At 31.1% G+C, this 13,863-nt stretch overlaps 3 protein-coding genes across 4 annotated transcripts; 2 read left to right on the forward strand and 1 right to left on the reverse strand.

Annotated features, from left to right (window-relative positions):
- Window positions 1-3,292: 3,292 nt before the first annotated feature.
- Window positions 3,293-4,172, forward strand: LOC101217058 (zinc finger protein ZAT18). Its single transcript, XM_004148187.3, has one exon. The coding sequence runs from the start codon at window positions 3,551-3,553 to the stop codon at window positions 3,968-3,970; it is 420 nt and encodes a 139-aa protein (XP_004148235.1). The 5' UTR covers window positions 3,293-3,550; the 3' UTR covers window positions 3,971-4,172.
- Window positions 4,173-7,265: 3,093 nt separating this feature from the next.
- LOC101211282 lies at window positions 7,266-10,567 on the forward strand. Of its 2 annotated transcripts, none has more exons than XM_031887507.1 (6): window positions 7,266-7,396; window positions 7,619-7,814; window positions 8,421-9,491; window positions 9,579-9,644; window positions 9,722-9,920; window positions 10,060-10,567. In XM_031887507.1, exons 3-6 carry the CDS (start codon window positions 8,436-8,438, stop codon window positions 10,122-10,124), a joined length of 1,386 nt encoding a protein of 461 aa, XP_031743367.1. In that variant the 5' UTR covers window positions 7,266-7,396; window positions 7,619-7,814; window positions 8,421-8,435; the 3' UTR covers window positions 10,125-10,567. The 2 variants fall into 2 exon arrangements, with proteins under 2 accessions (XP_031743367.1, XP_011657253.1); XM_011658951.2 differs by having other exon boundaries at window positions 7,619-7,779.
- A 496-nt stretch (window positions 10,568-11,063) lies between these two features.
- LOC101211533 (ras-related protein RABE1c) lies at window positions 11,064-13,863 on the reverse strand. The gene is made up of 9 exons (XM_004148167.3): window positions 13,685-13,863; window positions 13,426-13,552; window positions 13,055-13,127; window positions 12,820-12,920; window positions 12,403-12,468; window positions 12,097-12,194; window positions 11,762-11,824; window positions 11,590-11,682; window positions 11,064-11,444 (listed from the first exon to the last, which is right to left on the reverse strand). The coding sequence occupies exons 2-9, from the start codon at window positions 13,496-13,498 to the stop codon at window positions 11,361-11,363; spliced, it is 651 nt and encodes a 216-aa protein (XP_004148215.1). The 5' UTR covers window positions 13,499-13,552; window positions 13,685-13,863; the 3' UTR covers window positions 11,064-11,360.

The following is a 13,863-nucleotide window of genomic DNA, read 5'->3' on the forward strand; positions in this document are numbered from 1 at the left end:
AACTTACAAACATTTAATATTTTCATTTTAATTTACCTGATTTCATTTTAGTATTCTAAAAAATTTAGAACTTCATCTAATTTTTTAATGCACTTCACACAAGTAAGATTTGTATACATAGCCAAAATTTAATCTGTATATTATTTATTAAAAAATATTTCATGTTTATGTAATTAATAATTTTTTTATTAATTTATGTTTACTTAATTATTTTTAGTTGATATTTATTTTTTTAAAATTTTCTTTTCTATTTTTAAGCTATTAAATAACATAATAATAATATATTTAGATATTTTGGTTGACCATTTATTAAGGATGTTATTTTAGTTTATAAAATGACATAACCCAAAAGGTGAGGAGATTGTATGCTACTTATTTTGTTGTCGAATTTTAAGAAGAAATTATTTAATATGTAGGAGTTAGGAGTTGATTATTTATTATTTTGTAATTAAATAATAAAGGGTCGTAATCACATTCCAATTTTGAGATATCAAAGTGTCGTGATTAAGACCTAATCAATGGGTCATGGAATGTTGAAGGTAAACCATTATGACTTTGGAAGTAATATTGTTCCTTACATATTTTTCTCCTTTCATTCAACTTAAATTACTCAATATTATATACTACAGATGTGGACCATATATAGGTTTACTACTTAACTGTGATCACTATTTGATTGTTGAAAATTAACTAATCCGAATTATATTGACTTTGATGAATTGAAATTATTTTTACGAATAAATTTAAATTAGTGAAAAGACTTGAATAAATTTTATAAATAGTTTTAATATTTTACTATTTTTTTTAAAAAATGGTATGTTTTATATTATTTATTTGAAAATGTTGGAGAGAGAAATATCCATTCAACCATTTTTTCTTTTCTTGAACTCTTATTTTGTAGAGAGAGGTTCTTATGGGGGACTCTACCTGATGAAGCTTATAAATATATATATATATAAACATCGTTTTCCTTGCCTTGCCTTTTCTTTTAATATTAACATTAAAATATGAGAGATATGCCTTAAAAAAGAAAGATCCATGAGATGTTGGGGCATTACAAAAGTTATATATTTATATATACTTTAGTAGTTGACTAAAAGTTCCCTAAGAAACTTCCTTTACATTACATCAAATCAACTCTAAACTTATTTTTATTCAATTCATAATTTCTTTGAATTTTCTATAATCAATAATTCTTTGCTCTTCCTTTTCTCACTGAACTACCCACCTAATACGTATTCCCAATTTTAACATTTTTTTTGTTTAATTTCCTTCCAAGTTAAGGTTTAGCTTTCAATTACAATTATATTTAGCTACTTAGGTTAACATACAACAAAGAAGGTTCCTAGCAGAATGATGGAACAATTATTTATACTTATTTCTTATTAAAGCCTTTGTTATTAAATTTACATAAAATGAATATTTCTATAATGCAACATAATAGGCTATGAAATTGCTATAAAAACTAACTAAATTATAGGTTTGTTTTTTTCTGGAAACAAATTCTACATAAAAAAAAAGAAGTAATAATACAAATACAATTCAAACAAGAACAGTAGAATTTTCTATATCAAGAACTTACTTTTCTTTGTACAAGAAAGAAAAATAATGTTACATTGAAAATTAAAACAAGATAAGAAAAAAAATCAAATTTAGGTATGTATTGATAACACATATTGGAGCAAAGCTCACTTTAGTTTATTAAACACACATCTAACATAAAATTAAAAACTATATAACTTAAATATTATTTAATCTCTAAACTGTCTGTTATATATATATATGGATATATTTTATATTATTGAACGTTTTGACCCGTTTATACATTAGAATATTCGAGTGTTAAAAGAAAACTCACATGTATGATTCACAAACTTAGTATAGCATAAATTTAATTTTATCGCGTAAAATTTTAGAAACTTACACAAGTAAAAACACCTTTTGAAAATTATAATTAAGAATTTAGTGAAACAGAACTTGAAATTTTAGAAATGAAGGGGTAATTTAGTTGAAGATATATGAGAAATTAAAAGGGTATTTGGGTTTATTGTGTTGTACACAAATGATGAATATTCATGTGATTTACAAAGTACTTTTTTAAACGGGTCAATTGGTCAACAAAAGTCCACTTTATTCGACTCCAACTTACTGAGTAAGATAGAAAGCATCCAACAAAAAAGGAAAAGGAAAGGGAAAGCTACTTTTTATTATATTACAACTTAGTCCTTCAATTTTTTAGGTATTTATTTATTTCCGAATAAAATTCTTAAATTTAATTTTTAAAACTTTAGATTTTTTTTTTTTTTGTCTAACTTATACGTAAATTTTTTTATTGAAAATAATAAATGAAAATTAATTTATAAAATGTAAACTCCAAGTGTATGTCTAGACACACCTATAATAAATACTAAACTCGAGAAATTTATTTTGTTTTTAGATAACTGTTTCATTTTTTTTTTCTGTTAAAATTATAAAGTTTATTTCTATTTTTTTTTTAGTTTTTAAAAATACATTGGAATGTCGAGCAAAGTTCTAAAAACAAAATCAACTCATTTTTAAATTCAAAATTTGGATTGATTTCTTAGAACACTCATTTTGAATAGGTTATAAAGCAAAAGAAGTATGATAGAATGGGTGATTGTAAGCTATTTTTTTTTAAAAAAAACCAAATATAAAATAAATATAGTTAAATAAAAAATAAAGTTTAAAATTAGATGTAAAATTTGAAAATCAAATAAAACATTAATCTTGATTAAAATATTTAAAATTCAAAATTCGTAATTAAATTAACATATAATTACGAAAATTAAAGAAAGAAAAAAGAAAAAATATTTAACATATATGTGTGCCTAAAACATTAACAAATAAAGGAAAAAGAAAAAAAACAAATATTAAACAAATAATATAAGAAATTAATAGAGAAAGAGAAAAATAAAACAAGTTAAAGAAATTTAAACAAATTTTTTTCATATTTTACAAATAGTTTTATTTATTTATTATATTAGTATCATAAGAATTTGTCTTTTAAAAATGTGTTCTAGTAATTTAAAATAATAAGATAGAACTTTAAAACCTATTTTAAATTAGTAGAAAAGATAACTTGTTTTAAACTCCGGAACTTTCCTATAACTTTATTAAATATATGGGAAGAATTAGATGCAACATTTTTATTTATTTATTTATTTTGGTAGGCACGCGCTTTGAGTAAGAAAAGTCCAAAACCAAAAGTAATATATAAAATCTCTTTTCTTTTATAAAAAACCATAAAAAGTGCTGTAAACAGAATCACAAATATTGAGAACCGTCGCAGCACTTTCCGCCATTATTCTGCTTCTTCATCTTACGCGCTCAACTTCAACTTCAACTCCAACTCCAACTCAATCCCCTCCGCCGCATCCTCTCATTCCACACCTACACAAACATTTCTTATTCCCAAATCCACTTTGCCGACATTACTTTCTATATATACACACCAACACTAACTTTTTCTTCCCAAATAATTAATATCCTCTATCTTTTAGACTCCAAATCCCAAATCCAAGCATTACACATGGCCGATTCCTCCATTTTCCATCATCCCCCCCGAGTTTTTGTTTGCAAAACCTGTAATCGTGAATTTTCCTCCTTTCAAGCTCTCGGCGGCCACAGAGCATCGCACCGGAAGCCCAAATTATCGATGTCCGGTGATGCTCTTTGTAATAGTAATCAGAATAAGACGAAGGCTCATGAGTGTTCTATTTGTGGTGTTGAGTTTCCCGTTGGGCAAGCGCTTGGTGGCCATATGCGACGCCATCGGAATTCTTCTCCTCCGTCTCAGGCGATGATCATGACGGCTCAGCCGGTCTCCGATGAATCCGATAGTGATTGCGGTGTTGGTGGAGGTGTTGATTTGGATTTGAATCTCACCCCCTTGGAGAATGATCTGGTTCGCTTGCAGTTGATGGCTCCCCCAGTCGGTTGCTTCACATAATTATATTATCATATTCTTATTTGTATAAAATATTTAATTTCTTTGATATTGATGATACACACACACAGAGACTTCGACTTCCACTTTTTCTTTCAGGCTTTATTTTGTTTCTATTGCAATTCCGTTTCATAAGCACTTTTTATTTGTTGTACACTATCATTCATAACTAACGGGAAAAAAAGAACTACACGTAGATTGGTAATTGGTATATTAGCAACCCACCTTCATAGCCATATATGGCTAACAATTTTAACAATCTTCCGCATAATATCATTATAGCCTTCTACCTAATTTGTTTCAGATCCCTCCATCAAATCTTTTTTTTTTTCTAAGCTTCCATTGTGCTGATCCCTTCAATACCAATACAAACATAAAACAATAAAAACTCATTCAAGTTTATCTCATATATTTGCTTATTTCTCGTAAAAAAAATCATGATTAAACATTTACTTTTCATCTAAATAAATCCGTAGATATCAAATATTTAATTAAACTAACAAAATATAAGTTTTATTTGAGCTAATATCATTGTACATTCAGTTTGCTTCTTAATTTAATTAAGTATAAGATTTAATAATCTTTTTTAGAAATACAAAATTTGAAAATACTAATTAAATTAACTGAAAAATTCGCGAACCCAAATATTTACTCATATGAAATTCGGCCTTTGTAAATTCTTAATTGCAATTATTGCAAAATATAGTTCTTATACACATTGGACTATGTTAAAATATTATATTGTCTCGAACTTACCTCAATCACTCTATTGAAAATTAATCAAAAACATAAATTTATAAATATTGTGACCTTTTAAATAATTAAATAGATATACTTGTTAGTATTTAGATAAACACCATTTTATTAAAAGAAAAATTGGTAAATATAATAGTGTTGTAAAAAATAATGGATCAATTTGGTAGATATACAAACATTTCAATTGAGGTATACCAAACACACGTTATGAATTTAAGATCTTTCTAAACGATACCGTTCTTTTATATATATACATGAAAAAGAAACATTTTTTTCATTTATGAATCCCCTAACTCAATTAATATTTGTTCCATTTGAGTAATAACAAATTAATCAACAAATATATAAAACTCAATAAATTCATTTCAAAGGGTACATCTTATTATTACTTTTTTTAAAAAAAAAACCACAGGATACATATAAATTTTTATATAAAAAAAACAATAAACCTACTAATAATTGGGCAACATAATATATATCTTCCCATCAATTAATCATCATATTGGATCCATAGCCAAATTCTACAAAATTAGTTATTCAAATCCCAACCACCTCGTAGCATATCCTATTATACAATAGACCTATCCAAAATAAAGAAAGTAAAAAATTAAAGTACATAAATATCAAGAAATTAATGGAAAAATATAGAAATAATGGAATTAGGAAATTGATATTAATCAGAAGAGTAAAAGGACCTGATGAGATCAGTGGTGAAGAAGGAATCTTGTTGAAAAATCATGCGGTGGTTTGTTGTTGAATTGTCGTAACTTTGTAGTGGCGAATTAGGGCTCCAATTCCAGGGTGTTAGAAAGGAACGGTCGATTTCAAGAAAAGAAGTTAGACTAGAAAAATCAATGGATTCAACCAATGGAGTAATAACAAATTGTTGGTAAACCGGAGGTTGCAGGTGTTGTTGTAGCAAATGGAGGCTGAGTATACTCCGACGACGATTTGCCTGTTTCAAAAGCAGGTACAACCATAATCGGTTTTGATCATCTAAATCCATTGTTTGGATTGAATTGAAACCAAAAACTATGTGTATTGTAAATGATGGTGTGATTTGAATGAAAGGATTAACAATGTAAATTGTTAAAAGGAACTAAAAATGGGAGATCTCCTTGAAAAAGGAGAATGGGAATGGAGAAAAGTTCAGGAGATGACTGCTCATAATTTTCAAACTGCTCCCCATTATTCTTCCTAGGTTTCACAGTATATATATGTGTGTGATATTATTTTTTAGGTCAAATCAATTTTCTCAAATGTGTTAAATTACAACTTTAGATCTCTAATACTAAATTAAAACTTTGATTAGGGATTTAGTAGATATTTAAATGATATGTTTTTTTCTTTTTTCTTTTTTTATAAATTCAATCGTTTTAAATATTATAATTTTGAATTTCGAATAATAAAAAAATTAGGTTTGAAAACTTATCGAAATTTAAAAATTATATTTGAAAGTTTCAAAGACTTAGAGTCCAAATAATAAACACAATCCTTAGGCGTTGTTGAAATAGACAGTGAATTTAATAGACTAAATTGGTTGTTGAAGATGATAAAGGGAGTTGATGGTTGGAGTGTGTTGATAGTCATAGATGGTAGCAATACAAGGTTGAATGTCAAAGGTGATCACCCGAGGGAAGTGATTTTATGTAAAGCGATAGTCTAAGGTAACATGCTTTCCAAGTGAGACACCATCAGTTAACAATAGGAGATGGTAGCTAGTGATTGAAGTGGGTTGAGGTCAAGTGATTGGACAATGTTTTGAGTCACTGGAGGGAGAGAGGGGGATATTAAAATCGTTGATAAATATGCAACTTCAATTGTGAATAAGAACTACATCATTCAACTTGTTGGAGTTACACTCATATGTTGAATGGATTGAATTGATGCCCCAAATGACACTAAAACTCACGTTGCTTTCACAATGTCAAATACAATTTTACAAAGAATCTTAATTATTTTAAATGTTTGATCAATTAGATTATTATTCCTTAATCAGTTTTCATTATTAGGTTTAAAAGCAACATATACTAAGTTTCCTAAATAACAATTACCATTTCCTAGCTAGCTATTAGTTGTTTTAAATTAAAATTTTATCATTTTATGTATTTTGTTTTTTTTCCACATTCCTTTAGCCATTATTATCTTAAAATCTAATTCCAAAATCTAACTTTGATTATGAAATAATATTTTAAATATTTTTTATGGTCACCAAAATAAATCTATCAAACTATTTACAGAATCTACGAAATCTATGGAAATATAGTATAAACTATTACAATAATTGATTTTGCTATATGTTATGAATAGTTTTCATTTTCTTTTATCCATAAAATTTTTTCTTTTTTATTATTATGGTATTTAATATTTTCAGGTTAAAATTTGATTTTATGTAAAAGCGACTGAGTATTTTTTAAAATTTAGATGAAAGTTTAATATATTTTTAATATTTAATTGTTGTCACTCTCACATATCTTTTGTATTTTTTTAATTGATATTTATATATGAAAAGGTATTTATAAAAAGTATTTTATTAAACATAGTTTCCGTTTCCACTCTCTTAAGAGAACTGCACTTTTCCCAATTACCCTACCGCCGGTCCTTCCCTCATAAAAACCCATCGAAATTCCTCGCCGGAACTCTACTCTATCTACACTCACTTTTCAACGGACGGTACGTTTACGGTACACTTGAATGGTATAGACAACTTTAAATTTGTTTTTCTGCGTCCATTTCTAGGTTTTCCCCTGTTCGAAAATTCCCACGATCTTCGTTGATTCGCTTTGTGTGCAAGAGGATATGGTTGTTTCTTTTTTTAAGCTTTGAGTGTTTATTGAAACGATGAGTTCGGTCTATGGTATAAGTACAGTTCTTTTCTCATTAATTCTGGTGCAGTCAAATGGTGGGCTCGAAGAAATTGGGGAGATAGTACGTTTAACAAGGAACCTCCATCTTTGGAAGAGTTTCTATGAAGATTCATATGCTTCTCCACGTGATAGATGCTGTGTTGAGTGAATGAGACAATACTACTTCGGACTAGAAGAAGAATCAGAATGGTATGCTTTGAAGTTCTAGAAGTATGAATTTCTAGGTTTGTTGCTTCAAATCGTTTGCGTCTGAGCTTAGAAGAGTACTATGTTTGATTAATGGCTATGTTCTAAGAATTTGAGCTGCATCTCATGGGATGCACGATTGAATTTTTTAATAGAAACAGTACCCCTCTTTTAATTTGTATATTACCATATTCAAAAATTAAATTGGGGCATATTTTAGGGTTTGAATCGTGGTTTTTGTATGCTTGCTTTTGATTTTCAAATTTTTGAGTGGGCTTTAGCGACCTTGATGGCCTGGATATTCAATTGGCTTTCCTCTTTTCATTTCTCAAATGATAAGTGTTTATGATTGCAAAATGAAATCAATGTTTTTAGGATTTGAGACTAGCACAATTTACTGGAGCATAAATTCAATGTTTACCACCTCGCAATAGGCCTTTTGGATAGAGAAATCCTTTTGAAACACCATCAAGATGAGTGGTCTAAGACTTAGAGAGGAAAACCGAAAGTGTGACAGTAAATAGCCTCTTCGCATTAATTCTTTTCTGATTTCTTCTCTGAATAATCATTTCTTGGTGGACCTATGATTTTGGAAAAGACAGAAAGAATCCACTTGCTCTGATTATTTGTGATTTTCTGTCCAGAACAAGGGTTTTTGGATGACGAAGGTTCCTGGGCATGAAAATGATGCAAATTCAACTTTTGACAGCCCATCACTCTTAGACATGAAGCGGGCACATCACTGGTTTATAGATGGCTGTGAGACACAGGCCTTCCCCAACAAGAAGCAAGCAATTCAAGCTTCAAATAGTAAAATGACGGGAGTGGTGTCAAATATTAATGTTTTTCCTTGGGAGCAGCATACTCCAAGTTATCAGTCTGTTTCACATCAACTTATCGGTCACTTATTTGGACCTGAATCAGTAAGGTCTACTGACTTTGATCGAGCTAAAACATCTTCTGTAATTTCGGATAATTTGGACCTCAGGAGAAAAGGTATTGAAGTTGAAGACCATTATGGAGAGGGTGCATCTGTTGGGTTGTCTATTTCTCATGGTATGGAGGATCCTGAAACATCTCCTAGCTACGGAAGAATTAGAAAAGTGAAACTCAATCTGGTAAAAGATAATATACATGATCTCCAACCGTGTCATAGAAGTAATTCTAATAGGGAAGATGGTGGTCAACTCACCATGGATAGTTATTATAAGGAAATTGAAACGGGTCTTGTATCTGTGGGATCAGCCTATATTAAGGAGGATGACAGTTTCAGTTTGATGAATCAAACCTCCAACAATGGGGATCACCATATTAGGTTTCTAGGTCATAGTGGGAAGATAGATGACAATGTTGTCTCCATTGGTGATGATTATGGTAAGCGGGATGCAAATATAATCTCATTTGATGGATTTCCTGATGATCAAGATATTGTATCCTTAGGCAGGACACTTGGTAGCCATGACTCAACATTTTATGAACCTTCATTCCAAGCATCTGAAGCTGATGGTGTCCCAGAGTTGGAATCATCAAGTTTCGATGTACCTGCAAGCAGTTCTCAGATAACGAAGCAAAAGCCTGATATAACGCTGAAGAATAGACCAGAATACAAAATGAGGAAAGAAGCTCCTAACAGCTTTCCTTCAAATGTTAGAAGTTTGATATCAACTGGGATGCTCGATGGTGTTCCTGTTAAGTATGTTTCCGTAACCAGAGAGGTAACTTATTTTCTTCTTTGCTTCATTTACACGGTAAGTTGTGTTCTGTGTGTGGTTACCTCATATACCTTTCACTGATTTCATTAGGAGCTTCGTGGAATAATAAAGGGATCTGGTTATCTTTGTGGATGTCAATCTTGCAACTTTTCCAAGGTAAGTCATCAAAATTTATAGCTCAAGATGCATTCAGTTAGATCATACCTAACACACTCTCTTTGTTTTCTTGGAAGATGCTTAATGCATATGAGTTTGAGCGGCACGCTGGCTGCAAAACAAAACACCCAAATAATCATATATACTTTGAGAATGGGAAAACTATTTACCAGATCGTACAAGAATTAAGAAGCACTCCTGAGAGCTTGTTGTTTGATACAATCCAAACTATATTTGGTGCACCAATCAATCAGAAATCTTTTCGGATTTGGAAGGGTAAATACTAGTTTTTTCTTTGGAAATACATCCAGAAACAACTCTTGCTCCTTCTATCGTACTCAACTCACACACACAACACCACCTTTGAGAATTATGCTATTCACTTTAAAAATATGTTTTGAATTGATTTTTTCAGAATCATTTCAAGCAGCAACTCGCGAGCTTCAACGCATATATGGCAAGGATGAACTTAACCTTTAGTAGACTAGACTTCATTGCCAGATCTGTAAATGCAGGAGACCATTAGGTGGATACTGTTCAAGGTAATCAAAATTTTTCTTGCCAACTGATTGATGATCTGAACAATTTCGTGGAAGTTGAAAATAAGTGTTTCTATCGTACTTGCACAGATGCATCAGTCGGTTGTTGAAATTCAATTTTGTACCCTGAACAATGTGGGGGGTGTTAGAATTTAAATTCTTCACCTTATTTTGGAATTTTTGTAACCATTTGTGTTGGAAACTACACCCACATTGTAAATTCTTAGCATGAAAGCCTTACTAAACTTTCCTTTAAATTTTGTAGCTATAGAGTGTATGTTTTGGGGGTTGATATTTGAAGACATGGAAATTTTAACCTTTTCTTTTGTAGTATGTTTTTGTACATTCTTTAGTCGAAAGTTGAACAGATTTTACTCTGGTGGATAAACGGTCTAAAATTTATTGCTATACTGAAATAGATATTGCAAATCTATCAAAACTTCATTGCAATATACCATAAAACAGTACTTGCAATTAAAACGAGTCAATGTTGAATCGCACCAACTCTTCATTAAATACCCTTTTCAATACCGCAAACTCAAAAGCTTAAATAGATGGTCTAAGCTTGTTTAGGGTCATTATAAGTTTATCCTTTTTTAAAATTACCAAATTTAAGTTTAACAATACTTTCACAAGTCTATATGTTTAAATATTCAATTTATACAATAAGATTTGACAAAGATTTGTTGCAGTGTCCTTGGAGAAAAAGACTCAGAAGAGGTATCTTTGGATCTTTCAATCTAATATGTCTACGTTAGGTCTATAAGATACCACAGTTTTTATAATAAGTAGGTAGTTCAATCCTTTTGATTTTGCTCTTCATAGTAACCTATGGGAGATGGAGAGCAACAGGTCGAAATAGATTAAGAAAATTGGTAAATTACCAAAATAGGTTTTATCATTTTAAAATAAAAATAGTTGCTTTATATACAAACCATCATATAGCAAACAAATAATTGGGGCATCATCGTTTCTGAAAGGCCAAAAAGAAAAGGTTAAAGAAAACAAATAAATATCTTTATAAATATAGACATGATCAGAAATGATATTCTAAAACATGAAAGTGCCTATCTATCTATTACACACTAAATGAAGTTCAAAAGAATTACAAAATAACTTGACCGATGAAGTATGACTTCAACGTGATTACTACTTCGAAGGGTTTGTGATCATCTAATTAAGAACCACAACAAGCTGATTTTTGCGCAGCCTGACCAGCATTGGCTCCCTGGTCTTGTTGATTGATCTTGATCGTTGAAGGCTGCAAAACGTAATGAAAGCCAAACTTTTTGGTCATGAATTGAGGAATGCTATAGGATAGGGATACAATGAGGAAACAAAAAGTTCTAGCTTATGTTTTATCCTTTAATGTTCGGGTTAATTATGGCAAAAAAACGACACAATACCTCGGCTTTTGAATCAGTATCAGCAAGACGTTGCTTGATATCCCTGCCTATTGAGAAGAAAACTTCTTCCACATTAAGATTGGTCTTTGCACTCTGTAATGGAAATATCCTTCAGCCTACAACTTTACACTTTTGTGGAAAAATAACACAGGTGGAAGAGCAAGCAACTCACAGTTTCAAAGAATTTGATCCCATACTCATCGGCAAGTGCTTGTCCTTTGGATGTAGGCACAGCCTGTAAGAGAAGAATATTAAAAGATATGATATGCTAATAGTGAGGGCTTCAGGGATAAAGTAACCTAAGTTAAGGCTTGGAGGCTAGATTTTGTGTTAAAACAACATTTTTGTCTCATAAAATCTGTTCCGTAATTGTTTTTTTTCTTGAATTTGATGTAATTAATATGCATACGACGACAACAGTTTATTCACAAGCTGTGAGGTGCGTAGCAAAACCATTTAGAGTTGATGCCTTTCTTTTACGTTCTTTTACAGCTGAATATAGCATACCCTTTTGCTTTCATCCATGTCGGCCTTGTTTCCAACCAATACCTTGTTGACATTATCAGAAGCATGTTGTTCAATATTACGAATCCAGTTTCTAATATCTGAAAATGGATAGGGGAGAATAAGAAATGAGTAGGTAAAATGATATCGAAAATGGACGCTATGAAACATCCTTGGCCACAGCTCATAGGAGAAGGCATATAATGAATGACGGAAGCATTTGTTGGATCCAATGAAAATTATGTACAAAGATTAGATATAATTCACCAAAAGAAAAATCTCCAAGTAGAAATGGCAAATGGTACTTACTGTTGAAAGATGATTCATCAGTTACATCATAGACCAGCAAAATGCCCATTGCTCCACGGTAGTAAGCTGAAAACAATAAACAGAACAGCTAAGAAATTCTGCAAATCGGAATATTTTGCATGACCATCAATACTAATGATACAATTTATGGAGCACATGAAACAATAGTGGGAACATCTTGTTAAACAAAGAAAAGAGAATCAATCAATTTCCATGTGCAACAAAGAAGAAACTGCAACCTATCCTGTCCAGCGTCAACATTAATAGTCTGAATCCACGAAAGATATACAAATTAGGAACAGATCCAGTAAAGACTAACAACTAATCAATTTCATGCATTACAATGTTGATTTTCTATCATGAATTCACCTCTTAGCAATGGACAAGTCCATAATCATGAAGGGTAAAAAAGAATACCTGTGGTGATTGTACGGAAGCGCTCTTGCCCAGCGGTATCCCAAATTTGAAGTTTGATCCGTTTTCCATCAAGCTCAATGGTCCTTATTTTAAAATCAATACTGCAGGAAGAAAAAAACGATCCAGTCAGTTCAGAAGAAAGCTTTTTAAATACATAAATCCATGTGATTTTCACAATCCCACATGACATGGACATACATTTACATTCATATGGAAAATTGAAATTCATACACACCCAATAGTAGTAATAAAACTAGTGGTGAAGGAACCATCAGAGAAACGTAAGAGAAGGCAACTCTTACCAACACCTGCACAAAAAAGCAACCAAAATGAACAGAAACAAAGAACATTATTAGCATTAGGTGGCATTACAATGCGAAGCGAATCAGTAACTGAACAGCAGTACATCTTGAAATAGAGATGTTCAAGTTTACATAATGTAAAATACATAAAATCAGAACATCCTCAATCACCAAATCAATTTCAGGGTAATCGACATTATCATCAGCGATCCCAGATCCCAGAGAAACAGACATTCCCAATCGAATTTTCTGCGTTTTTCCCAATCGAAAACAATAATGAGAAAAGGAGGCACTATTTACGCACCGCTATCACCGATTAAAAGAAGTTTTATGAGATAATCATAATCCGCCCGAGCTCTTGCAGGTGGAGCAGCCATAACAGTTGCAATCAAATCGAACCAGATACCAAAGCAAACGCCTTCGGAAATAACCTAAAACAACCCCAGATGAAGAAAAGAAAAGAAAAGACACAAAAACTCAACAAACTCCATTATTAACGAACAAAAGTTAGAAAGACAAAAAAAAAAAAAAAAAAAAAAATCCAAAATGCTAAAGAAATGTACCGATTCGAAGACAGAAAAGAAGAGAAGATGAGGAACCGAGTCACCGGTGAGGCGCGTGAGGCGGCGCGTGGGGAAATTGAGAGAGATCGACAGTGATTCGTGGGTCAGTTTACCGATTTTAGCGAAAAAGAAGAAGAAAAAATTGAGCGGCTCATCACCTGTAAAGAAACCTCCTTTTT

This window comes from Cucumis sativus, chromosome 6 (genome assembly GCF_000004075.3).
Source record: "Cucumis sativus cultivar 9930 chromosome 6, Cucumber_9930_V3, whole genome shotgun sequence".
NCBI classification, from domain to species: Eukaryota; Viridiplantae; Streptophyta; class Magnoliopsida; order Cucurbitales; family Cucurbitaceae; genus Cucumis; species Cucumis sativus.